This window comes from Pseudopodoces humilis, chromosome 6 (genome assembly GCF_049639895.1).
Source record: "Pseudopodoces humilis isolate 2021_Gansu_Grassland_sample_001 chromosome 6, ASM4963989v1, whole genome shotgun sequence".
NCBI classification, from domain to species: domain Eukaryota; kingdom Metazoa; phylum Chordata; class Aves; order Passeriformes; family Paridae; genus Pseudopodoces; species Pseudopodoces humilis.
The window spans coordinates 70,437,997-70,462,463 of NC_142205.1; the positions used below are offsets into that span (position 1 = coordinate 70,437,997).

At 41.7% G+C, this 24,467-nt stretch overlaps 1 protein-coding gene across 18 annotated transcripts in view; it reads left to right on the plus strand.

The window, feature by feature from the left end:
- The window catches only part of ANK2 (ankyrin 2), a 274,114-nt gene that overhangs the window by 219,424 nt on the left and 30,223 nt on the right, over positions 1-24,467 (plus strand). For 16 of the 18 annotated variants that reach the window (XM_088055994.1, XM_088055992.1, XM_088055999.1 and 13 more), the window contains 10 exons: positions 3,594-3,738; positions 7,984-8,086; positions 8,678-8,781; positions 12,125-12,166; positions 13,066-13,101; positions 18,924-19,148; positions 20,551-20,649; positions 21,882-22,036; positions 22,812-23,023; positions 23,846-24,050. In XM_088055994.1, the coding sequence (XP_087912120.1) occupies positions 3,594-3,738; positions 7,984-8,086; positions 8,678-8,781; positions 12,125-12,166; positions 13,066-13,101; positions 18,924-19,148; positions 20,551-20,649; positions 21,882-22,036; positions 22,812-23,023; positions 23,846-24,050 (1,326 nt within the window). The remainder of the gene's footprint in view (positions 1-3,593; positions 3,739-7,983; positions 8,087-8,677; positions 8,782-12,124; positions 12,167-13,065; positions 13,102-18,923; positions 19,149-20,550; positions 20,650-21,881; positions 22,037-22,811; positions 23,024-23,845; positions 24,051-24,467) is intronic. The other 2 variants (XM_088055990.1, XM_088056000.1) reach the window with 2 other exon arrangements.

A 24,467-nucleotide genomic window follows, 5' to 3' on the forward strand; every position in this document is an offset into this window, starting at 1 on the left:
CTCCTCATTGCCAGTTAATTTTCAAAAGTTGTAGTTCTACTGTCTGCTTGAGACCAAGTTCTGGCTGCTGCAGAAGTTGTCAAGCTCCGACTGTGCTGCCCCACATCCTCCATTCTGGCAGCACATGCGTTTCACCGTGTGGTGACCCAGCCCAGAGAACCCGTCTGTCTGCAAATGCATCTCTTTCTTTGTCCTGATGAGTTATTTTCCAGCCAGACAACTTTTGCAGGCAGGAGGGAATGGAAAGGCTGAAGTCGAAGGTGAAACACCACTGTCAGGAGCAGCATGGCCTGCGATGGCAACCAGGAAAGTTGACTCACACCAAACTGTAATTAGTGCTGACCCTGCAGTCGCAGAGAAGGGATGGAGGAAGGTTGTCATGTGCAAAGAGTTCACGGACACTCTGAGCTACTGCCTTGTAGTGACCTTGGATTCCAGGAAGCAGTTCACAGCTGATCCTATATCTGGCTGCATCAGATCTCTGATGAGAAAGAAAAACCCCCACCGTGCTGAAATACAGCAATGAATTTCCTGAGTGCCCCCACGCATGGCCTTGGAGTAGCTAATGCTGCTGCATATACGTGAGAAATGAGCAGCTAAATCTGGGCAGAATCCACTGCTGTTGTACATGCACGTAATTCCTCTGAAGAAGCACCTGAATTTGTGGGAAAACGTAATTTCCTTAATTAAAACTGGAAATTAAAGTTGCAGCCAGGGATTTTTCTTGATAGACTTATGTTGCTGTTACTGCGCATTTAGAGCACAGTAAATTCAGAGCAGCACCGCTGAGTTAATTCACCCTCTAAATAGAGCACTTTGTATTCAGTAGTCTAAAAAGTAGCCACAGGATGCTGGTTTACAGAATTAAAGCTTCGGTGGCTTAGGGCTAGTTCAAGGGCAACTTCCTAAATACCACAGTAACCACCTGTCAAGTACTGGAATTCTTTTTGCAATGGGTAAATATGCAAGAAAACAAAATCAAGGTGTTACTCTTTCCCCAGAGGTCCTTGGGAGTCGAAGTGCACTTCTTTTTTTGAGATCACCTCCTGCCACTCTGTGAGTGCTGCCCTGAGCTCCCAATAGCTGACAAGATCATTCATTTTAAGTCATGTGTCAACATCTGAAACCACATGTGAAACCCCACTTTCCTGGCTGGCTAAAAATAAACGAAGTTACTGCATTAGCCAGGCTATAATCCAGGGAAGCTGCTAGTGTGGGCCACTAAATCGAGGATTGATTTAGGGAAGTGAAAGCGTCCAAAGAAGGTGTCAGAGAAGCTCTGCATTTATGGAATATTCCCTAAAAAAATTAATTCCATAAAAATTGTTATTGCCATAGTTGTCCTTTCTCCATCTACAGCGCTTCTGTGGTGAGCTTTAGACTTACCTGCATGCTGCAGAGAAAACAATAATTTTGGCAAACTCATAGCTGTATGTGGCTTTAAAAACGTCTATTAGAAGCAATTTCTGGCAGATTGACAGAGTCCCCATTCCTTTACTATTTTATTTTAAAGTTTTCTCTATGTTTTCTCTATGTTTTGTGAGAAACAACTCCAGAGCAATTCTCGTACAGCAGTTGGATTTTGCAAATTGATAGATGGCCACTGCAAACCATGGAGCATCAATGTCAAGGGTTACATTTGTCCCAAAGTGGTTAGTAAGTGATGGAAATGCTCCTGGCACTAATTTGATGGGGAATGAGATGGCAGACGGATTGTTTCTGGCACGATGAGGAAGGGCAATTCCCGTATCGCCACAAAGCAACCATCTGGTGAGATCTGCCGTGTCAGGAAGCCCTTGGTCAGCCAAACGTGCAGTCATTTTGAGTTAAAGCCCTGTTTTTTCTCTCCATGTGCTAGGAGGCACTGCATGTTCATCTCAGGGAGGGAAGATGGGAGGGCACAGGGGCTGGGGGGAGCTCCCTCAGCCCTCGCCTGCTGCTGCGAGATATCCGTGCGTGGTCTGGTTACTGTTTGCAGATGTCCCATCACATCAAACGCTGCGACTTAGCCCCGCTATTGACAGCTCTCAGATGAGAGGCCAAAGCTGAAATCAGAGCAGACTTTGGATTTGTTGTTTTTGTTTTTTTTTTTTAAAAAGGTTGTGGGTGTGATGGAAGCAGTAAAGATTTTGCCTTTGTTTCTATTATAAATGGAATGTCTGGCATGATTATAATTATCTAGTTTATTTGAAATATAACTTGAAATTCCTTTTATTGTTTGATTAACAGCATTGCCTTAATATCTTCCAAGTTTTCACTAAGCCCTGTGCTTTTTAATGTGACATTCCCAGGAAACAGGAGGCATCATCTGTCAGAAGACAGGAAACATTAAATGATTAAGTGCATTTTATTGTTTTCTGTGAAACTGTGCCCAGTTTCTCCCTCTTAATGTGGGCAGATGGAATTTTCAAGAGTTTTTGTTGTTACACTGAGAAGATTCAAGACTCATTTTTACATATATTTGTGTGTGCATAAAAATCTTAACACCCCCTCCCCAAAGTTTACTCAGTTTTAGATGAGAAATAATTAAATTATTTGTTTCTTAGCTGAAATGTCAAGCTAGAAAAAATAGCTTGATTTGCTCTGTGAAAACAAGTATCAAGATGAGCTTCGGAAAAGCCTAGAAAATGAGAAGGCTTGAAGCTCTTGGTGGCCTGGGGTCATGTTGTGTGCCTCTGTGGGACACACCAAGCCTCTGGCAGCCTCACACTGCAGTGATTTACCAGCGGGAAAAGGACTGAAGTGTCCAGGCAGAGACTGTGGAGAGGAAGTGTCTTGCAAGTGGGAATGAAAAGAAACATCTACACGTTGCTTGGCAATGGAATCTGTTTTGTTAGTCTGCTGGGGAAAAGCAAACTGTGACTTCATATAGACAGAATTTCCTGGGGAAAAGAATTCCGGACCTAAAAAAAAAGGATTCAATTTCATTATTCAGAGTATATGCACAAAGGTTACTGTGTCAGATAGCAAATGATCATTTAGGAAGGGATTTATTACGAATTATGATCATTCCCATCTATGTAAGTGAGCTTATATCCAGTTTATGGATGTTGCCACATTCTAGAAATATAAATTTTGTTGCTGATCACAGAAAGATGTTGGAATACGGGTGACAGAGCCTGGTATGATATAGAGCTGGGATAGTAGAGTGTTTAAATTAGCCTTTGCAACGACAAGGCATAAGGCCACAGAAAACATGTTTTCATCTGAAAACACGTAGATTACAATCAAATATGTGGTGGTATTTAACCATAAATTGTCAGGCTGGGATACAGCATAGCTGTGTTCAGGAAGCTAAGATGGATTAAAGAACACACTTTAGAGCATAGCAAGAGATGTGCTCCTTGCCAGTGTGTGTAACAGCGAAACGCATTTGAAATCTAATCGATTAATAGCCTTGATTTTCCTTTTGTTTTTCAAAATATCTTGCTTGACGTGCCAGTTTGATTAAATACGTTAATTGCTTGTGGTTTGCAGTGTTTCCTGAGTGGAAATTGCCTTCCTGTTCATTGTGCCATCCAGCTGTTAGATCCTGAGGTGCCAATGAAATCAAACTCGTGTGTGTGCTTACCCTTGGTGTGGTTGATTTGCAGGTGATGACACAATGACAGGAGATGGAGGGGAGTACCTTAGGCCAGAAGACCTGCGGGAGCTGGGAGATGACTCTTTGCCGAGCAGCCAGTTCTTAGATGGAATGAACTACCTGAGGTACAGCTTGGAAGGAGGACGCTCGGACAGGTATTTGCCCAAATCCGTAACTTTGCTCATGACAGCTCTGCACTGGTTTTGCTGTGAGTGTGAAATCCCTGTGCAGGGTCTCTCTGCTTGGCGTGCACTGGTCAGCGTTGGTGTACTCGGTGTGGCAGCGTGGCAGTCACCACTTGGCAGGAGGAAGGTGTGGTCACCCTCATCTCCTGCTGCCACGGGTCAGGGGGTGGGTGGACAGGCTTTGAGCACCAGGTGAGCTGACTTTTTTGGAGTGGTTTGCTGGCTCAAGATATCAGGAGAGGAGCAATGGACCGGCAGTGAGTGTCTGCAAGCACATTCACTCTATCTGGTTCCTCATGGTTGAATTAGCAGGAAAGAATAATTGTTCTACTGACACAACAACAACAACAACAGTAATAATAATAATATGGAAATATTAGTGTGTTCAGTAAAGACAACGTACTAATTTGCTTATATCTAACAAGTTGAACCTAAGCCTAGATGTCTTTGTGGAATAATAATGCCTGCAGCTTTGATTACATTTTATTTATTTATTCATTTATTTATTTGGAGGTTTTTGGGGGTTTTTTTTGAGAGTGTCATTGAAGTGTACAAAAAATATGGAGCTCCCTTCCCAAAAGGAAAGCCTTCATTAGTGTAGGCTCAAGTTGGCAGGTTAACCCCCACAGTTCTAGCTCAGAGCAGCCACCCAGGCATGCCTGGGTGTAATCAGCGCTGTCTCCAGACTCACTGTCTTTAGAACTGGGAGACACTAAAGGGAATAAAAGAAATAAAGGTTGAAATCTTGGCAACAGAATCTTGAGGCTACCTCGTTTTTCCAGTCTTGGTTGTTATTCTGGCAGCATTTCTGAAACTCAGTGGAATCAGTAGGATCCGTTCTGTTTACTTGAGTAGGCTGGGAATTGCTTCTGGAACAAAAGATGTCAGGAAACAGTTTGGTTTGCCTCACAGCATGTGTAAATCCCATCATTCAGGTCCTGCAAGCCTGGAGTCTCTGCTGGTTTTTAGACAGTGAGTCCACCGAAAACAAAGTGACTGTGTGGCTTTTTAACTCTCTGAGGGACTTTATGAACTACATCAGAATGCCTAAAATCAAAACTTTTTGTTCTTTTCAAAGGTAACAAATTTTGGGAGATTTTAGGTTTTAAGATGAATAGAAATATAGAAATGATTGTGCAGGCCAGTTAAGCCAGTTCAAGTTAAGTTCTCATTTAGAATATTTTAGCTTTTAAATCTTGTCAGTAAATTTCAGTAGATTGTCACTGGCATGTCTCTGATATGGTTTATTTTGTATGAAAATTATTTCAAATCCCGTATCAAGCAAAATTATACTGAAATGTAGCAAAATTCTAAAGGGAGAAATAATGAAAGAAGGACTTCTTTCTAACTCCATGGTCTCATTTTCTGTCACCTTCAGGTTACTGATTTTAAGAGTTTTCAGAGACTGCTTCAGTTGTTTTCCATTTCCTTTTAATGTGGTTTTCATTGCATTACAATGACTTTGTTTATTCAGGAAATTCAGTAAAGCAAGATAGTATTAGTAGTCTGGACTCATGTAATCTTATGCATTAAACAATTTGATTTAAAAACATATATTTTTCATTTGTAACCATCTTCCCTATTTATTTTATTTTCTCTCCCCTTCATTTTTCTTTTCCATATGCTTTCATTAGCATCATGCCCAGGTAGGTACAACACAGCATGAACACCTCTTGTTTCTATCTCCTCCTGTGGCACCTGTCTCTGTTCATCCACTTTGGAGGCCTGCTGTATGCAGAAAGTTGAGTTGGAGAACCAAAGGAAAGATGCTGCTCTTGAGAAACGTTTTCACAGTTGATTTAGACAGTTTTCAGTGGCCTCAGAGTTTTTCCTCAGCTCCTGAAAGAACATACGTAAATGTACACTAATATATAAATAAAAGATATGTTCAGCTGGACTAGAGCTCGTTAGGTCTAGGCTGGGAAGTGGCTGTGCACTGCAAGTCCTTCAGTCAAGCAGATTAGGAACTGAGCATGGGGATGCTGATCCTATTTTTTGGATACCAACAGGGTCCTGTTCTGGGTTAGAGGTGGGTGAAATGTGCCCTTGCACACAGGAAAGGTGCACTCTTAGGTTCAGGAGCTTTGCGGCATTCCTGGGTTCCACAGCTCTGCCTCTGGGACTGGGTGCTGTTGGTCCCGCAGCCCTTCAGACTTCAGATTTATCAACCACATTTGAGAAGAGTCTGCATTTAGGTGATGGTCTTGTGTCTGATTTAGGTAGGCTTCTTTACATTTAGTAGAATTCCTGAATGCTTATGACAATGATTAACATTAAATCCCGTGTTCAGTCCGTAAGGGGACTGTCATTTCAATCAGTAACTTTATTCCTAAGTCTGAGCAGCACAGACCTTTTAAATGCTGGTTTGCTCTTTGTTGAGCTGGTCTGATGCACAGATGGAGCGGTGCCATCTGAGCAGTACCTTTGAAATGGAGTGTAGCAGGGAATTTAAACCTGTAACTATCCACAGACCTCAGTCTTTTCTGTCTGCAGATAAAGCCCACTCCCTGATGTATTCATTAGAGCTTATGTACAGGTTCTACACAGTGAATAGCACTGGGCTACTCGTAGTGGTGGGGATGGACAGAATCACCCTAGGGATAACCAGCCAAATGCAGTTCAGACTTCCCTTCGTTCGGTATCTATCCAGCCCGTGGTGTTATCTGAATAGCAGAACCTACAACTTGGATGGTGACTCACGAGCATTGCATGGCTCAGCAAAACGGTTCTGGAAGTGTCAAACACGGAAATGAGCGCAGGATAATGATGGCAAATGGGGTCTGCTACTGAGGCTTGTTCCTTAACCATAGAAAAAAAATGTTTGTTTTTGGTTTGCTTTTTTCTCAAGGCTTTCTGGAGGCCGACAGTTGTACAACGCCTGTCTTTGCTTTCAGTTTTGTACCATCCACCTGGGATGCTGAACAGGCCATTGGTATAAGCTAATGATCAACAGCACTCATTATTCTTCAATGTCATTTATTTCTAATAAAAATAAGATAACCATTTGCTCCTAGAAATGGATCAAAAAAATACGGAGTGAATGTAACTATTGTTTAAAATGGCCGTGATTCAGATGATATTTGATATGCACTTAAAGCATTTGAAACTCACGTCTGTAATGAACCCATGACTTCTATTGCTAACTGCTGAAAATGAATTATCCCTTAAAACTCTGTGGATCTGGATAAATGGCCTATTGTTCTGATCCAGCATGTTAGTCATTATGAACACTACTCACGGATGTGTAAGCCAGGAACACAAAACTGCTCCCTTCAGTTAGAGGTGCGATATTCCTCAAGGTCTACATCAACATCACAGAGTACATGCACAACAACTGAAGGTGGATGATCTGGTTTTAAAAATCATTGTTGTCATACTGCAGCTAGTGAATATTAAAAGGACAAAACTCGTGCTGTTTGGTAGCAGAAGCCCCATTTACCTCAACATGTCCAATTGTGGTGTTTTATTTGTCTATTTGTTCTGCTTTTTGCTGGTGAATACCGCAGCTACGTTCTAAGCCAGTGCTTGGAAGCAGCCTGTTTACTGCCTTGCACCTCTCATTGCTACAGCAACCAGTGTTCTGTAGAGCTGTGTGTACTTGCAGCGAGATGAGTGCTCACACCGGGGCTGGCTCCCTGCAGATGCTGTTGGGATTTGGGGGAAGGTTCTGTTTTACACAGGAGCTTGCGGCTGGCCACACTTCGCCTTTCCGTGTGTACCTTCCAGGGGACAATGTCAGGCTTACTGGTTTACAGTTTAAGGGGAGAGAGTGGGTTCTAACAAAGTTTCAGAAAGAGTCATTCCAGCTTTTCTTCAGGTGGTAGCATCCTGGTTTTCCATAGTGGTTTGCTTGTGTGATGCAGCAGAGGAGTTCTCCAAAGAGCCTTAACAGAAGTGAATGCTCTTTGTCGTAAGGAAACCATTATGCCACAAAGCCAAATCTCAAGTATTTGTGAGTTTAAAATAAACTGTCATTTAGATTAATCTCTAGATTCTGCATTTGGAAGCAAATAGTTTAGTGCACAGGCTTTGTGGCCCGTGGCACAACACAGGCGTGTAAAGCCGTGTTTCCCCTGACTGCGCTCTGCTGCCCCTGGAAGCTGCATGGTGTTGCTAATAGCACGCTTTTCTCATTCTCCCACTCGATCTCATGACACCTTTGCAACATCCTGTGTGCTGCTGATGCATTGCTCTGGCATCCTACCAACCTCCCAGCCTGCGGTCCTTCAGTTCCGACAGGTCCCACACGCTGAGCCACGCCTCTTACCTGCGCGACAGCGCCATGATCGACGACACCGTGGTCATCCCCAGCCAGCAGGTGAGCAAACCTCTCAAAGCCCCTTCTTGGCTGCAGACATCAGGAAACAGGGAAAGGTTGCTCTGCAAATTGTTCTGGTGAGACTGTGTGGTGTGTGCTGCTTGGTGTGTTTGAGTACAAATCTCTCTATTTTCTAGGCATATTTAATGGCGTGCTGTGCTGTGTTGAACTCGATTCCGAAACAAATGGAATATAGCACAGGGACTGTTTTCTGGATGTTCTCCATTTTAACTGATATTTGAATGTTGCTAATAGACACCGTGCTACACATTCAGGGGATGTAATGAACTCATAGCCATTGTCCTAAAAGATACTGTCTTGAAATGTGCTTGTAGTTAAAAGAAAAGAGATTTAGGAAATGCCTTCTTAGTTAAATCACAGGATTCATTTCACTGAGACCACTAATGTAGGATTACTTAGGGAAATGCAAATGCTACAATAAGGATTTCTGTTATCTTAATGCTATTAGTAGTCTGTTGTTTTAAAAGAAAATGTTTAAATGCTTTAGCCACTACTATGCAAAATACATATTATTTTTTTGTCCGTTAATTGATTTCTTTGTAGTAAAATGGGGTTATTTTGCTTCCCAAGGTAACAACTCTGGCCAAAGAAGCTGAAAGGAATTCATATCGCTTAAGCTTGGGCCCTGAAATCTTGGACAATGTGGCTCTTTCTTCCAGCCCTATTCATTCTGGGTGAGTTTGTCAATTAACATTATGCTGCATAGTGAGAAAAAGAGTATCTGCAGTGACACGAGCTTCAACTAATGCTTAACTAGGAGCTGTATTTTAATTCATTGCCTCCTGGAGCTGCTAGTAAATTGTTATGATCTTTTAAGCTCTGACAACCAAGCAAGCCTGAGTACCAAGGCTATTCACTGAAATCACTGCGAGTCACTGAGCCCTCAGTCAAATTCAAGGGGAATGGATGTGATAAATGACACATACAAACAGGCATTTGTGTGTATTTTATGGAGAAATAAGTACAATGACTTTCAGAGTTAATAATAATTACTGACACCAAGTGCTTAATCACTCCAGATGGTCTGTACTTACCATGCTGGTGGGGTAGTTGAGGTGAGCACCAGCTCCAGTGTTTGCCTTCTAAATTACATGAACAGACAAGCAACCTAAACATCATGGTGCTTTGCACATATTTGACCACTCTCCTCATGTACAGCTGACTCTTTGTAAGCATTTGCATTTAGGCAAGCTCACTGTCATGGCATAAGGCAGGTCAAAATGCAGGCCCAGCCAAGATCATATTTACAAACCTTATCCTGGCTGGCCTTAAAATCAGTGACTGCATTTGTTTTAAATGCTCTCACTGCATTTTAAGTAATTTCAGTCTTCACACTGAATTCTTTATTTATGTCCTGTCATCGGATTAGATGGGGAACATGCAGATGAATTCAGAAGAAACTGGAGTAATTAAAAGCATTTAATCTCTGTGGGCTGTGTACACAGCATGACTGGACAGCACAAGGGGAAAGATTATTTTTGTGAATCTTGAGTGAGTTCAATACTATCCTACAGTCAGTATTTTTAAAAAATAGCACTGAGGTCCCATTTGGAATGACAGGCAGTCCTGATCTAGAGGAGGAACAATATTGCCAGATCGACTCACGTGACATAGTTGAGAATATTGCTTGTTAGCTGATTGTAGGATAGTTGACTGTGACCACCACTGTGTGGATTTGCTTCTTATGAGCTCCAAAACTAACAAATTAAATGAAAATGCTTAATATGTAAAGTGTGTATCTGTTTATATACATGCTGGTATGAAAGTGTTAAAATTGCTTTGGTGCTTTATTCTAACTCTAGAGAGTTTACAGATATTTTTCCAAAGGATGTATTAATTTGCCTTTTCTGAAAGGTAGGTCTTTGCTGTGATTGAAGATGATTAACTAAGTAATTTGTAGAGGAGTGGAATTTATTTCTTGGATGTGCAATTATTTTGTTGTTCTCTTTTAAAAAATGTGAGTGATGTTCCATTTTTTGGGATGACCAGGATGTTAATGGTAGGATAAAATATCTGATTTTAATAGGAGCAAAACTCTTTGCAGCCTTATATGAAACAGTGGAGTTTAATACAACACAAATTATGTTCTTTCTATATATACACACTAACCTGACACTAAATATTGTAATAAAGAAACCTCGAATAACAATCCCTCAGCCTTTGAAAAAGGCAGTACAACACTTCATTTTTATCTTGTTTAGGTTGGTTTGAATCATTAAGTTATCATAGAGTTTTGCTTGTAGGACCTTATTTTAAAAGTGAAACAGTTGTAGAAGGTGATGGTTGTTGTGCTCACTCTGCTGGAACAACAAATGTATTTGTGATTCATAGCCCTGTGGTCAGCCACGCTCCCCTCCACATGCAGACACACACTGTTAGTGGGTTCTTATAAAGCAGCAGCACTGCTGACATTTAGGGCATGCACTGAACTAGTAGTTACCTACCATGAAGGGAAACTCTTTGAATTTTCCAAGAAATCCTGGATAAACATTGTCAGTGGTCCCATGCAAGGTTTTGCCCAAGACACTGAAAATTAATTGAATTCAGATGGTATTTTTGAGAAATAACACATCAGCCAAGTATTGGACGGTAATTTATTTGTCACAGGTGCAAGTTTGTATTCTGTACAATCTGAGGAGAGAAATGACACTTCTCTTTGTGCACCAGTCCCGTGGTGAACCCCAAATTGCTGTAGGGTCCTTACTGATCTCCCATTGTAGGGAAGTGTTGCTGTGGGTCACAGTTTAACACCCCCAGGCAAAAGGATAAATTCATAGAGAGCTGTTCTCCCAGTGTGGACCTTCACAGGCACATATTTCAGCCTTTGCATGACTGACCAAATCTTGTGAAATTTTAGAAGGAAAAATGTTTTAACCATCCATTTAAATTTTAAATATAACTGCTCCTCCTGTAGGTTGATAATTTCATCAGGAAGGAATAAAAAGTAGGTTCTTTGGTCAGAGTCTTTAGCAACCATCTTGAAATCCCAAAAATATTTCTCTAATGCTCTTGCGGGGCTCAAAATCTCAAAATAAAGATCTCCTGGTCATTTTACACAGCTGACAGTTTCCAGATAGTTTCCTACTTTGGCTGAAAAAAAAGTATCAATTCCTGCACTTAAACTCCCTTTCAAGCAAATCAGATTTTCTTCTTCTCACAAAACTACTTGATCTTACATATTGAGCAAAGTTAAGGATCTCTGAATATGCCAAAAAATTTGGGTGCTGAATATCTAGTAAGATAGAGTTTTATGACTTTTTGGCTGCTGGTATTAGGGGCTATAATTTATAATTTCGTGCTGGAATGTGAGAGACAGAACTACTGCCTACAAAAATGCAAATATGTTTCACAGTCTTAGTCTTATACCACACAATATCCTGTTGTGGAAGAACATGTGTATCTTTATTAAGTTGGAAGGCAGAAAAAAAAATAAATCACTGAACTGGAGGATTTGCAGCATTTAGACATTGCTTGGCACCACCATATTTTTATCTCCCATAAGAATATGCATGAATGGTGAAGATAAGGGTGACTGTAAGATTTTTAAATTATTAACGGTGTGCAAAACTGTGTTGTTCTCTTACTTGTGTTCTGGTGATGGAGTGAAATGAGTTGTATAAATTATATTTCTAAGAATTTTCCTGACAGCTGTGTAGAGGCACAGTAGATAAGAGAGCAAATCTGACATGTTGTCAGGATCATGGCACTGAGAGGAAGGAGCTTTGGGTCTGTGCTTTGATACTAACTTGGTATTGTGTTCTAGAGCAAATACCCAGCAGGTTTTCCAACTCTGACTCACAGTAAAACTCCTGTTTGATGAAAGATCCTAATTTATTTTACATAATTTGCTGAAGAAGTCCCTGTCTGACTAACGGGTGGTCAGTGTCTTAAAGTAAATTACACAGTTGGGCTATTATTATTGAGTTTATCTTGCTGGAAGTCATTGTTTCCATCAATGAAAAGGTGAGGGATTGGGCAGCTCCTAATGTGACAAATAATGTAAATTATCATTCTTAGCTGCATGTCTGCAAAAAAGGACGCTGGATCCTTGCTAACAAGGTAAACAAAATGTATTTCAAGTGTTGTATTTTGAATCCATAATATTTTTTTCCCGACGTGAGATTGATTTCCTGGAAATCGTTATGGAAACAGGACCTGGCAGCGACCAGCTGATAGTCATTTCTTAAATCTGAAAGTCTAAATGATTTCAAATTATGCTGCAGCTTTGTGGCCTTTGTTCAGAAAGTTACAATGAGGAGAAACAGTGAGTGTGTTGCATTAATAGCAAAGCGTGTCAATGGAAGAAAATGGCAATGGAGATCCATATAATAACAAGGGACATTGGAAAACTAATTGTCCCTGTGACACTAAGTCATTACTGAGAGCCTGAACAGGTCAAAATGAGAGTTTGAAATTTGTTGTTTTATAGAACAAAAGGAGGACAAGAAACATGTTAAAATGGAGGGAAGTGGAGGACAATGTATTGATAGAGGATTTTAAGAAAAGAAAAATATGATTTATTGTGCTATCAGGAGCGCTGGCTGGAATTACCTTAGGTTCCTTACCCTTTGGTATCCCTCGGTCCACATTTTAGATGTGGATACCTAAACCAAGCAGCATTTCCTCTTAACTGCTTCTGAAAGTTTTACTCAGAATCCAAGTGTGCATATTAGGTGTCTGGCTTCCAGTGTGAGAATGTCCATAGAGAAACCAGATCCCTCCATTTTCACTGCTGTACTGGTAGTGGCCACTTGGAGCTGAGGGTCTTTATGTAGGCTTGTTTTCCATACTCACTTCTACCTTCCCACATGTGAGGAATATGCATATATATGTATATGTTCATGTGTTTGCTTTAGAAATCTGTTTCATTTTTCCAGTACTTCAGTATTTCATTTAACTCATTCTTTTTTTCCCCCTTTCTGTTCCTTTGTGATGTTAAACCATCTATTCTATTGCAGATGCTCTTCTCCATGTCTTGATCTTGACAACAGCAGGTGAACTTCTGCATAATTTCTTTCTTTAATACATTGCACTTCTCACCCACCCTATTTATCCTCCCCTCTTACCTCACTTCAGGATGCTTTAGTGTCTTGATAGTGCCCATTAGCCAAGAGAAAAAAATAAATCTAACCAGCAGTAATAGTTAAGTAGGGCACTACTTTGCTTGTACAGTTAGTGTCCACTTTCTCCCATCTGCTTTGGCATCTTTAACAAAACAAATTCTGGACACTGCAAAAAGTCTTAACAAACCTCCTTATACCATCCTAGCTTGTTTTAACCATTGATGTATTTAACCATACCTTTTCTTCGTTGGTGGCATGGTTTAATATTAATATTTAAAGAAGTAGTCCTCCCCCCAGATAATTCAACACAAACCCCTGTAATTATTATATTGGTAAGTGGGCCTTTCACCTCTCCTGTCTGTATAAAGAATATTGCAGAGCCACTCTCTAAGCCACCTTTCCCAAATTGTGCCACCATATTTGAAGTGGTAGAATAACAGCCCAGACTTAGTATATATTATTTTTCATGCCACACCTATTTTTTGTGTGACGGTTCATCAGTGCTTGAACCACTGGCACGTTACATCCTGCACAGAAAGCCTGAAGCTGAACTTTCCCAAAGGAGATTATCTTCTCTTGGCAAAATGGCTGTTAATTGGCACAGGACCTGTTCACCTCCTCCAGCCTAACCCTAGAAAGGTGAAAATTGCCTTAAATATTAAGCTCTGCAAAATTTTCAAGTGGCCCATCTTTTTAGGCCATGTCCCTGAATTTCTCAGCAGCTGACTAATGCAGTGAAGAGAATGCTGCCACAAGTTAATATTGTAGCAGTTTCCTATGTTAGGATCATGTTTTTTGTCCTCCTGGAATGTGAATTTTGCCTTGTTTCTGGATGGCATAGTTGCAGCCTGCTGGAAAGCACTCTGAGGTAGTTGAATGACTTTGCTGTTGACTTCAGTGGGAGCTGGATCAAGGCCTTTTTTCTGGGTTGCAGCCTCTCTCCGGTTTCCTTCTCCCGCTGAACACTTTCCGATGGCCGAAGCACCCCGATTGTTTGTTGCTGCTTCTTCACACTGCGACTAACACTGAATGCTGCTATCTCCTTGTTTCCCAGTTTCTTTTATAAATTGAGATAATGTGTGCTGAGAAGTTTTTGACTGTGTCTACACCGGGTGTGCTCTGGTTGGAGCTTTGTTCCCTGCTATCTGCCGAGCGCATGTGTGCCTGCCCAGCTGCTCGGGAAGAGCAACCGCCCCCAAGCCCAGCGTATGGAAGTGGTGGTGGAGACTTTGTCTGGTTTGGTTCCGTGTGTTCCAAGAGCTGTTGCCTGTCCCAGAAAGCCCCCTCACCTGCTGGGTTTGCATGGCTCCCCCGACGACTCTGCAGAATGAGTGCCCCCATGCTTGCGGCCGTGGCCGCCTGAAACTCTGCCTGCGCCAACCTCTTGACACAGCAGGGACTCCTCTCAAAGCACACAACAAGTGGCTTCCTTCACCCCCTCCAGCACTGACACATCCAGTTTCCAGTGTCTTTGTTCATCCTGCTGTTATCATTCACATGAGAATAGACACGGAATAAAGGCGAGTTAATTCTATAAGAATAAAATCAGCAAAGGGAGTAACTCAGGCTCAGATCTAAAATACAAATATTTCATCAAAATACACCCCAACTTTTTGCCTCTTCTTTCCAGTGCATATATTTTGTCTGTGTTTTGATCAAGTGGAAACCCTGAGAGCTGTTTGCTCTGCTTTCTGTAGGAGGTGTGAAAACAGCCTGAAGGATTTAGGGGCCTTTTGTGTGTATACTCAACCCCAAGGCCACTAGAGCCAGTGTTTTTTGATATATCTTTCATATGGCAAGTATGAAGTTCTCAATTGCTCTAAAATTGAAGAAGAATTAAATGGCCTCTGTAATTTATTAGTAAGATTGCTAAATTGAGAAAGAATGGATGATGCTTGAGCTGACTGCTGTGTGTTTAAAAGAAGCATGTGTAGACTCCCCTGCAGTCTAAGAGAATTGCATTTGTACTTTATTTTTTCTATTTCTGATTTACCCTTCATTCTCTTTAAAAGAGAGAGGGCAATGATTTCCCTGAACCTGATTTGTTTCACCAATTTGGCTACAATATTGTTCTACCACCTTTCCAAAGCTCAGGAAATCTCAGTATTGATCCAGTTTGCGAGACTGCCAGGGTCGCAAGTTTGTGTCGTGCTTTGTTTCTAACAGAACCTTTAAAACTGGAAATGAAACTTACTCAAAGGCTGTGTTAGTACTGAGAAAGACGCAGCTTTAACCTGCAATCTGCTTTGACTTTGAGTCATCATTTAATTGAATTTCAAGTTCCTTTAATCCCTTTTATTAACTGGGTTTTTCTTTCTTTTTTTTCTCCCCTCTTGAACTCTCCTCCGCCATTTGTGTTTAATGATCCCTCTCCCTTTCATTCTCCGTACGTAGGTGGCTGATAGTGCTGTAGTAATGCTCCATGCAGCTGGAACATGGACTAAGATCCGAGTTGGCTGCTTAGCTTTGGAGAGTATATGGGATGTTAGGGTTATTCATGTGCTAGTGTTATGCACTAGATTCTTTCTGGCCATGGGAATTTAGCGTGATAAGGTATCACTTCCCAGAGTGATGGCTTCATCTGCCATTTATCCCTGCTAGTGTTGTTTGTTGAGTGCAATCTCTTCCTATCTCAGTCTGGTCGCTTAACAACACTTGGTAACAGAGGTGGAAGAGGAAAAACAACGTGTGTGTGCGTGGGCAACAAAATAATTAGCTTGAATTTTACATTTACTCTATATTAGTCATAGAAATTTTTCACTTTCCTAAATGCACGCTTCAGAAAGCATGTTTTATGTCATGCATTAGTTTTGTACAAATTATTTGTATATTGATAGACACACTCCTTCAGAAGGGAATAGCTTTTTCAGTCTTGGAACAGTGATGGCCCCATCCAGATGCCCTATTATGTAGCACATAGGCAGAATAAGAGGCTGGTGTGATTCAGAAAAGGCTTTCTTATGAAATATTTGCTTCACTTTTGCATAGCCAAAATTATGTGAAATGTGCTGATTTAAAAAAAAAAAAAAAAGGATGAAAAGAAATTTGATTGAATAAGTGGATGAAAAAAGGAATGTAGTAAAAATGTGGGAAAAAAGCAAAGTGGTATAGTGGAAGAGGATGTACTTTTACACTCTGTGTCTACAAACCCTGTGTCGATGTTCTGTCTTTACAGGATTATGCTACAGGTCTAAAGCTCAAACATTTTCCCCTTCAGTTTCTTTCCTTTGCACTCTATTCATGCTAGTTCTCCAAAATCTCCTTTCCAGGAATTCCATAGTACTCTAGCTGGGTATGAGTACTGGCTCCTCCATAGTTAATGTGATAATTGGCAGTAATCTTCCTGTGCTGTCTAAATAACAGCTTTAGATCTTCTTTATGACAGAAACTGCTTTTTTTTTTACAGCAAATAATAATTAAAATAACCCACTGGTTTTATCCTAGCACTGTTAGCTCTGTGCTCACCTCCCAGTGAGACTTACCTCTGCCTGCTTTTCCACTCCTTGGAGCCATGGGTGGTTCCAGTGAGAGATGGCTGGAGTGAGCTAGACTTGGTGATAGATTCACTGACCCATCAGGCACATTCAGTGAGCTCAAACTAAAAGAAGGAGTTGCAACCATACCGAAAAAAGAATCCAGAAAGGAGATTACTTTCTGTATTTGGATCCTCACCTTTGGTGTGTCTGTGTTGTGGCAGTGAGCAGCGGGTTTGGCATTGCGGGGGCAAGTAGGGAGATAAGCTAAGGAGAACGTGGGGCAGCAGGTGACCCAGCAGTAATATTTTAGTGACGGACAGCAAAAAAAAGGTGATCCTGGTGTTAAAGCATACAATCCTGAGTATTACATCAGTAATGAAAATAACTGAATCCTAAATATTGAGTTCATGACAGCTCGCACAGTGAGAAATGTGAATGCTGCTTTAATTCAGTCAGAGCTCTCATTAGCTTCTGGGAGTTGTGGGGGGAGTGTTTGTGTTAGTCGTAAAATGAGGAACTCTTCTTCCAGCAGTGTCATTGACTGCCTCCAACACACCCATTGTACTGGAGTCTTGGACACATTCTCTGAAACATCACGCAGAACCGTTTTGATAGCACTATTTCATGTGCTTCAGGGGCAATTGCAGCACAAGCCGTGAGCATTAGTGCAACAATTGAGCATTTAGAGTCTCTTAAGCTCTTCTTTCATCATTCTTTCATCTCTAATATGTACAAATAATGTATTTTGTGAAGGAAGCTCCCATTTTTCTCAACAAATCCCCAGACAATCGAAGCTGTAAAATGTTTTCATTTTCTTTTTTTCCCCCTTGTTAAAACCACAGAAACACCAACCTCTAAGGAATGAGCTAATGGTTGTACTGCCCAGAGTTTTACCCTAAGCAAATCCTAGAGGTATCTGAATGGCAGTAGACTAGGAGCCTGCATGTGTGAGACAGACTAGCATCCGTGGTGCATGGTGTGCTTCCGACTGGCGCTTGTGGCTCCTTCCCATCGTCCATCTCTGACCTGCACGGTGTGTCGAGTGTTGTGTTTTTACAGCATGTGGAATTCTTGTAGCTGTGTGGACAATGAATGGATGCAATGTTTGTTGCACAGAACGGTCAAGGGGGCAGTGGAAAAATCCCTGTGTTTGTTACTCCTGTTATAAGGGCTTTTCTCTATTGCAGGTCCTTCAGTAGCATTTCTGCGACTCCCCATTGTGCTGGTTCTATATTAGTGGCTAGAAGTAGGCCTGACACCCTTCTGTCTCATCTACTCTTATTTTCACTTCCAGCAACCTGACATTACCATCCCACATCAGGCATGATCCTGTAATCAAACAGTAAAAATTAAATTGGAAGTAGTTCTAGTAGTTTCCCAAGAATGTCCCCAATCTGTCAAAATCTACCTGTTGGTACATGTGGAACTACAAAAAAATTCAGCGCAAGAGAAATTCCAAACAAAATGACATGTTTTTCTCCTTTTTAGAGAAAAAGGAATGAACAATTGACCTTGTGCTAGAAGTAGGCTCCCTGTAGATGGCTTCCTACGTTTCTAAGTTTTCCAGCCAGACATTGTATCACAGAAAACCCAAAATCCGTAAAAAAACCTTGTCTATAGTGGCTCTAGCTCTTCTCATCTAACCAAACCCTGAAATTTGCCTTCAAATGACACACTGGGGTTTTTAATATAAATAGGTGATAACCCCACTGATGGAGTATGAATTGTATTCATTAATCCCAGAATGAAATTTGATTTTTTTAATATCCAAACCCATTTCTCTAAGAAATTATAGTTTATCAAATAACTAGAAAACTATTGAGAACTACTATTGAGAATCTAAAAGAAAAACCCAAAACACTAAAAAACCTGAGCCATCCAATCAAAATTGGCTTTATATTTTTGAATCATAAATAATTTTTTTCAATAAGATGTATTTGCTCGTGAAGTATTTGAAGAGTGCCAACTTTAAATACAGCTGCTTGCAGGTATAGAGTAGCGATAGCTGCATTTGCAATAGGTACAGACCACAGTCTGCTGGTATTTTACCAACAGCGGCCCCGTGACATAAGATTTTCTGTGAAGAACTATTGGGTAGTAGTTGCCAGTTTAATTAATAATGAACTCAGCATGATTTGGTGCTTCACACGGGAGAAAGGCTTTTTCTCATTGTACCTCTTGAGCGAGAGCTCTACTTGCATACGTCGTTCGTACGTATGTGGAACATAACCGAGGGAGTTGGTGCTCTGGATCTCACTGTCTGCCCTGATTTTGCAGCTTCCTGGTGAGTTTCATGGTGGACGCTCGCGGCGGCGCCATGCGGGGCTGCCGGCACAACGGGCTGCGCATCATCATCCCCCCGCGCAAGTGCACGGCGCCGACACGCGTGACGTGCCGCCTGGTGAAGCGCCACAGGCTGGCCACCATGCCGCCCATGGTGGAGGGAGAAGGGCTGGCCAGCCGCCTCATCGAAGTGGGACCCTCTGGGGCTCAGTTCCTTGGGTAAGGGGGGCCGCGTGGCCCGAAGGGAAACCTTCAGCCTGTTTTCGTGTTTGCGTTGCACTGAAATGGTTCCTTTGGCAAAATTGAGCTGAGAAGGATCTCTGTAGCGTGTGGTGACAAACGGAGCAGTCGTGAGAAACGCAGAGCAGCTGGCAGGGAACGATTCGCAAAGCTTTTACACCTTCTTGTTCAAAACAGCTGTTTCAAACATCAGCGCTGCGATTAATGTGCTTCCTTGGATATTATTATTGTTGCTCGGTGTTGTGATATTACAGTGGGAAAAGAATTTTGCAGCCAGAAAAGGCAGTTCATGCTATATCAAAAAAATTAATGGTACTGCACTGATCAAACCCCCCAAATGTGAAGCCTGCTACCTACACAACACAAGGTAACAGGAGCTTATTTAAGGGTCTTGTGTTATGGCATCGGTAAATTGGACTATCAGGGATGCACAGTGCTGTTGATTTTTCTGGGGCTGAAATTGCTAAATTAAACAATAGGACAACTCTGGATTTTTTTTGGCCATTTCTCTCTTCCTGTGCTGCGAAGCCCATAGCAAGATCAGATCTGTGTCTGCTACTGAGCTCATTTTAGCAATTTTCAGCTGAAAGCAGCAGTCATTTGCACTTCTGAAAATTAGTTTTACCAACTATTCTCCCTAAAGACTGTGACATCCAAAAGTGGATGATTGAAGGAACCCCTTCTAATGCAGTAAATTAACTTCATTCAGAAACTGTAAAAAAAGTGGCTGAATACACCAATAATTTAAATCCATTTGGAAACAACTCAGTTGCTTTAAAATCCTGTTACAACAGGCAGTCGTCAGAGCCACCATCTTTGTTAGTGCTACCACTTATTCTTTTCACATCTTGGTCATTTCTAAAAAGAAGGAGAAAGAAATCTAAAGAGCAGAAGAAATACTGTGCTGTCACATTCGGTCTTCCCATTATCTTTGTCACTCACAAATGGATTTTAAGTATGTCTCCCATTCTTTTTTAATGGTTTTCCTATCTGATGAGAGTGTCTCCCCTGCAAGACAAGCATATAGTGTAGTTTATTCACTCTCAGGTCTTTGTGCCCTTCCTGGAAGCGTTTTCCAAGGTGTTGTGCTGGCAGCGAGATCAGAAAATCACTGTACTGTTTGCAGGGGTGCATTCTGAGGTCCAGATCCTGCTCCCATTCAGTACACAGCCAAAACCCCCCTAAGAAAGAAAAGATCCTAAATGAACAAAACGAATTTTCTGATTTGGGTCACCAAATTGTCACGGCTAGGACGGAACCTTATTCAGTGTACAGCCTAATTCCACTCTGTGGACCAGACAGTGGCACTGGCGTTCTGGCACAAAAAATACATAAAGTTTATTTATGTTCTTTCTTTCACTGCTGCTTTGGATGTACTCAGTAAACTTCATCTGCCTACGGCTCCTCCCCCACTTAATGAGGGAGAAAGCTTGGTCAGCCGAATCCTTCAGCTGGGGCCTCCTGGGACCAAATTCCTTGGGTAGGAGAGACTTGAAACAAATTGATGGATGCTGACCTCCCCATTCTTCTCCTCCTTCTGCAATATGATTTTTTTATGTCATTATGCCCATGATATCGTCCCTTTCTATCATTTGAAATTTTGTACTCTTAACCCTTAGTGGACCATTTTTCAACCTTTGTGGTTTGTGGTTTTGTTTTGGTGGTATGTTTGTATCTTTTTCTTCAAGTACTGTGGCCTTCATTTTTGTTTTGGCATGAAATCTTCCTAGTTCTGTGCTTGATGTCTGTAGCAAAGCAACCTGGATTGGGACCACAAAAAAAAAAAAAAAAAGAAAAAAAGAATCTACTGTAAATTTTAAACTGTTCTTTTTGTATCAAGGAGCGATCAATCAATAAGTTATATGTTGGGTACCACCAGTGTGATAGAACACATGGCATTTACTACATACCTGGTGACCTGTGTGAGTCCTCTAATTAGAGAAGTGTAACCTACAAATATCTTTATATCTTCTCTCTTATTTCTAAGACTATGTATGTATATGTATATCTCAATACAGATATATGTACACATATGTGTTGTATATGTGTGTGTGTATATATATATCTATATATATATATGGGCGCATATGCTGGTGCAGATGTTGACTTGCAAGGCAACAAGGCAAATTCTTATCTCTTATACTGCAATAGTAACCCAGACAATCTCCTCAGACTTCCTGTATCTCCCCCAGGGTGTAAATCAGGAATAAATTCATTGGAATGTATAGAATTACAAAGTTAAATTGGCACGGGACACACTCGCCTCCGGATTGCAATGAAATTATTCTGATTTGCACTAGTATAAGTGAGATCAGAATTTGTCCCTCTATTCCTATACGTTACAGTAGATTCTCTTTGAAATGAAGTTGCACAGGTTAACCCAGACAGTAGTGACAACTAAAACGAGCATGAGTTTTTGATGGATTTGCAAAAACAATCACCAAATTTCCAGATAAGCACTGTTATCTTACCAAATCTCATTCACACTGTGGAAAAAGGTGAATGCACTTTTTCATCTGTCCTTCAGCACTTACTGGGTCCCTGTAACAATCTAGTCTGTGTTAGTGGCCTGCTAGTTTAGGACAATGCCAAAGCATTCCAGCCAAATAGGTAGAATTCCAGGTCACTTTGTAGCAGACTGAATAGAGTTGCTGTTAATCCTGTTTCTTCCTCTCTCCCGTGTGCATTTAATGCGCTGTGTTGCTGTGCCAGGCCCGTGATTGTGGAGATTCCCCATTTTGCCGCCCTGCGCGGGAAGGAGAGAGAGCTGGTGATCCTGCGCAGCGAGAACGGGGACAGCTGGAAGGAGCATTTCTGTGAATACACTGAGGATGAACTGAACGAAATCCTGAATGGGATGGATGAAGGTATCCGGTGGCACTTGGTTTCTTATCCTGCTCCCGTGTTCCTTCTGTACCCTGAGGGTAGCGGCTCTTACCATGGCGCTCACTTCCTTTGCATGGGCTGCTGAAGCAGTGGGACAGGATGTCTCCCCTTCGTGAAGCTGACAGTAGATTCCAGACGTGTGTTTTCTCCTGTTCCTTCTCCTGGTGTTAAACAAAAAGCTTCCATAGCAAACATCTTTCCAAAACAAGGCAATTACCATACTGATCCTTTCAGAGCAGCTCTGTGTGTGGGAGGAAATGTCAGTCATGGGTACTCTTGCTTTCTGAGAGAACAGAATGGCCTCGGGCTGTCTAGGAGCTGCAGAAGTTGTTATTAATTTGTGGTTTTTTTCAAAAAAAACCTCACAAATCCCAAAGTAAACAAGACAACTCACAGCGTTAAAGCCAAACTCATGTTTTGATACTGTTTTGAAATTTTGTTTCGTGGGACACTGTAAATAGGTGAGGTAGAAGGGGCTGGAACCAATCCCTTGGCTTGTTTGGCTGCTGATCTTGGAGCTGTTGTCACTTTGTTCTGTTTGCTGCCTTCAATTCACGGCTCGATCTGTCTGTCTGTTCTGTCTTGAGTGCTCTGGTTCAGCTGAACACAGGCATGTGTTTCCTTTTCCCGTTATTTCTAGACAAAGTACTTCGTGTAACTTGCGCAACACTGTGGAAAGCTTGAGTGCATTTTGAAGGTGGCTGTAGTGTTTCTATAAAACTCTGGTCTTCTGACCATCCCCTCTTCTGCCCTCAGTACTTGACACTCCAGAGGAGCTCGAGAAGAAGCGGATCTGTCGCATCATCACCCGGGATTTCCCTCAGTACTTCGCAGTGGTGTCCCGGATCAAACAGGACAGCAACCTCATCGGGCCCGAGGGAGGGGTGCTGAGCAGCACCGTGGTCCCACAGGTGCAGGCAGTCTTCCCAGAAGGGGCACTCACCAAGAGAATTCGCGTTGGCCTCCAGGTACAGCGAAGCATTCGCAGAGTTTTGCTTTCGTTATTGGTGACAAATCTCCTTTTTGGAACGGAGAAGCAGCCTATCCAGCTTGTCGTGTTGTATGTTGGCTACAACGCTTCTAGAAAAAAGCAATAAAAGAAAAAGATCCATTCAAAGGTTAAAGCAAGTGGTAAAGCATTGGGTTTTCCATTTAGTTCTATTGTCTATTAAATGTCACTATAACTTTGGGAAGAAATGTTGGTGATGATGCGGATATGAGTCATAGAATTTCCTAAATACTTCTTATGAAAGGCATCAGAGAAGTACAAAGTGCTGCAATAATTAGCCGTGCTACTATTACTAAATGTACGGATTTTCAGTGTGACCGAACCAGTGTAACAATTCACTTCCTGCAGAGAGGGAAGTCTTCTCTGGTCTCATCCTGTCCTCCTGCTGCATGCATCCATGATTTACCTTGTCCAGGAGACTGAGCTTGTTGAAATCTCCTGGGATTTGCTGAATAGCACTGCAAAACAGCCAGAGTTTGTTCTCGGGGGAAAAAGTGACCAGGTTATCATTAGCTACTGGTTAAGTAAATTTAAATTGATGCTGTAAAAATCTGATAGGCAGCAAGAAAGGGGATAGGAAGAAGAGGCAGGCATGGCAAAGTTGAAAAAGTGAGCTCTCCCCTTCTCACTGGCAGTCAGTTCTTCTGTCTGCAGATTTTCATAGGAAATTGTGCCATTTGAAAAGTTAAGGGGTTTGCGGGCAATATACAGACCCAGTTCTTTACATGTCATTAAACTGTTTTCAAGTAACTGCTCTGTTATTTCCTCTTGCTTTGGAAAGGCTCAGCCTATGCACACTGAACTTACAAAGAAAATTCTGGGCAACAAGGCTACCTTCAGCCCCATAGTCACGTTGGAGCCCAGGAGAAGGAAATTCCATAAGCCCATCACGATGACGATTCCCGTGCCCAAGGCCTCCAGCGATGGGCTCATGAATGGCTATGGAGGCGACACGCCCACTCTAAGGTTACTATGCAGCATAACAGGTAGGATGCCAGGCCTGCAGCTCTCCATGTGCATCCTGAAACTGGCAGTCCCCAGGGGCTGGAAATGCTGAACTGATTGCACCCAGGGGAAGCTGGGTGGAAATCTGAGTGGGGCAAGAAGCTGAGAAAATAAGCTACTTTCCAAACAATTGATTTATACCAGAAATAACATTTGTTGTGTGCACTAACAAGAGATGTGTCTAATCACATACTTTGGGTTTGGTGGGTTTTTTTGCATTTTCCTTACGGTTTGTTTCTTGAGAACCAACATAGCTCTGCCTGGCAGAGTAGCAGTAGTACAGACTTAAAGTTGCAGGATGCTTAGGAAGAAAATACTGGAGTTAAACACTTAACTTGCCATGGCTCTGAAGTGATTAACATCTCCTTCAGTCTCCCTTAAGAGACACAAATGAGCTG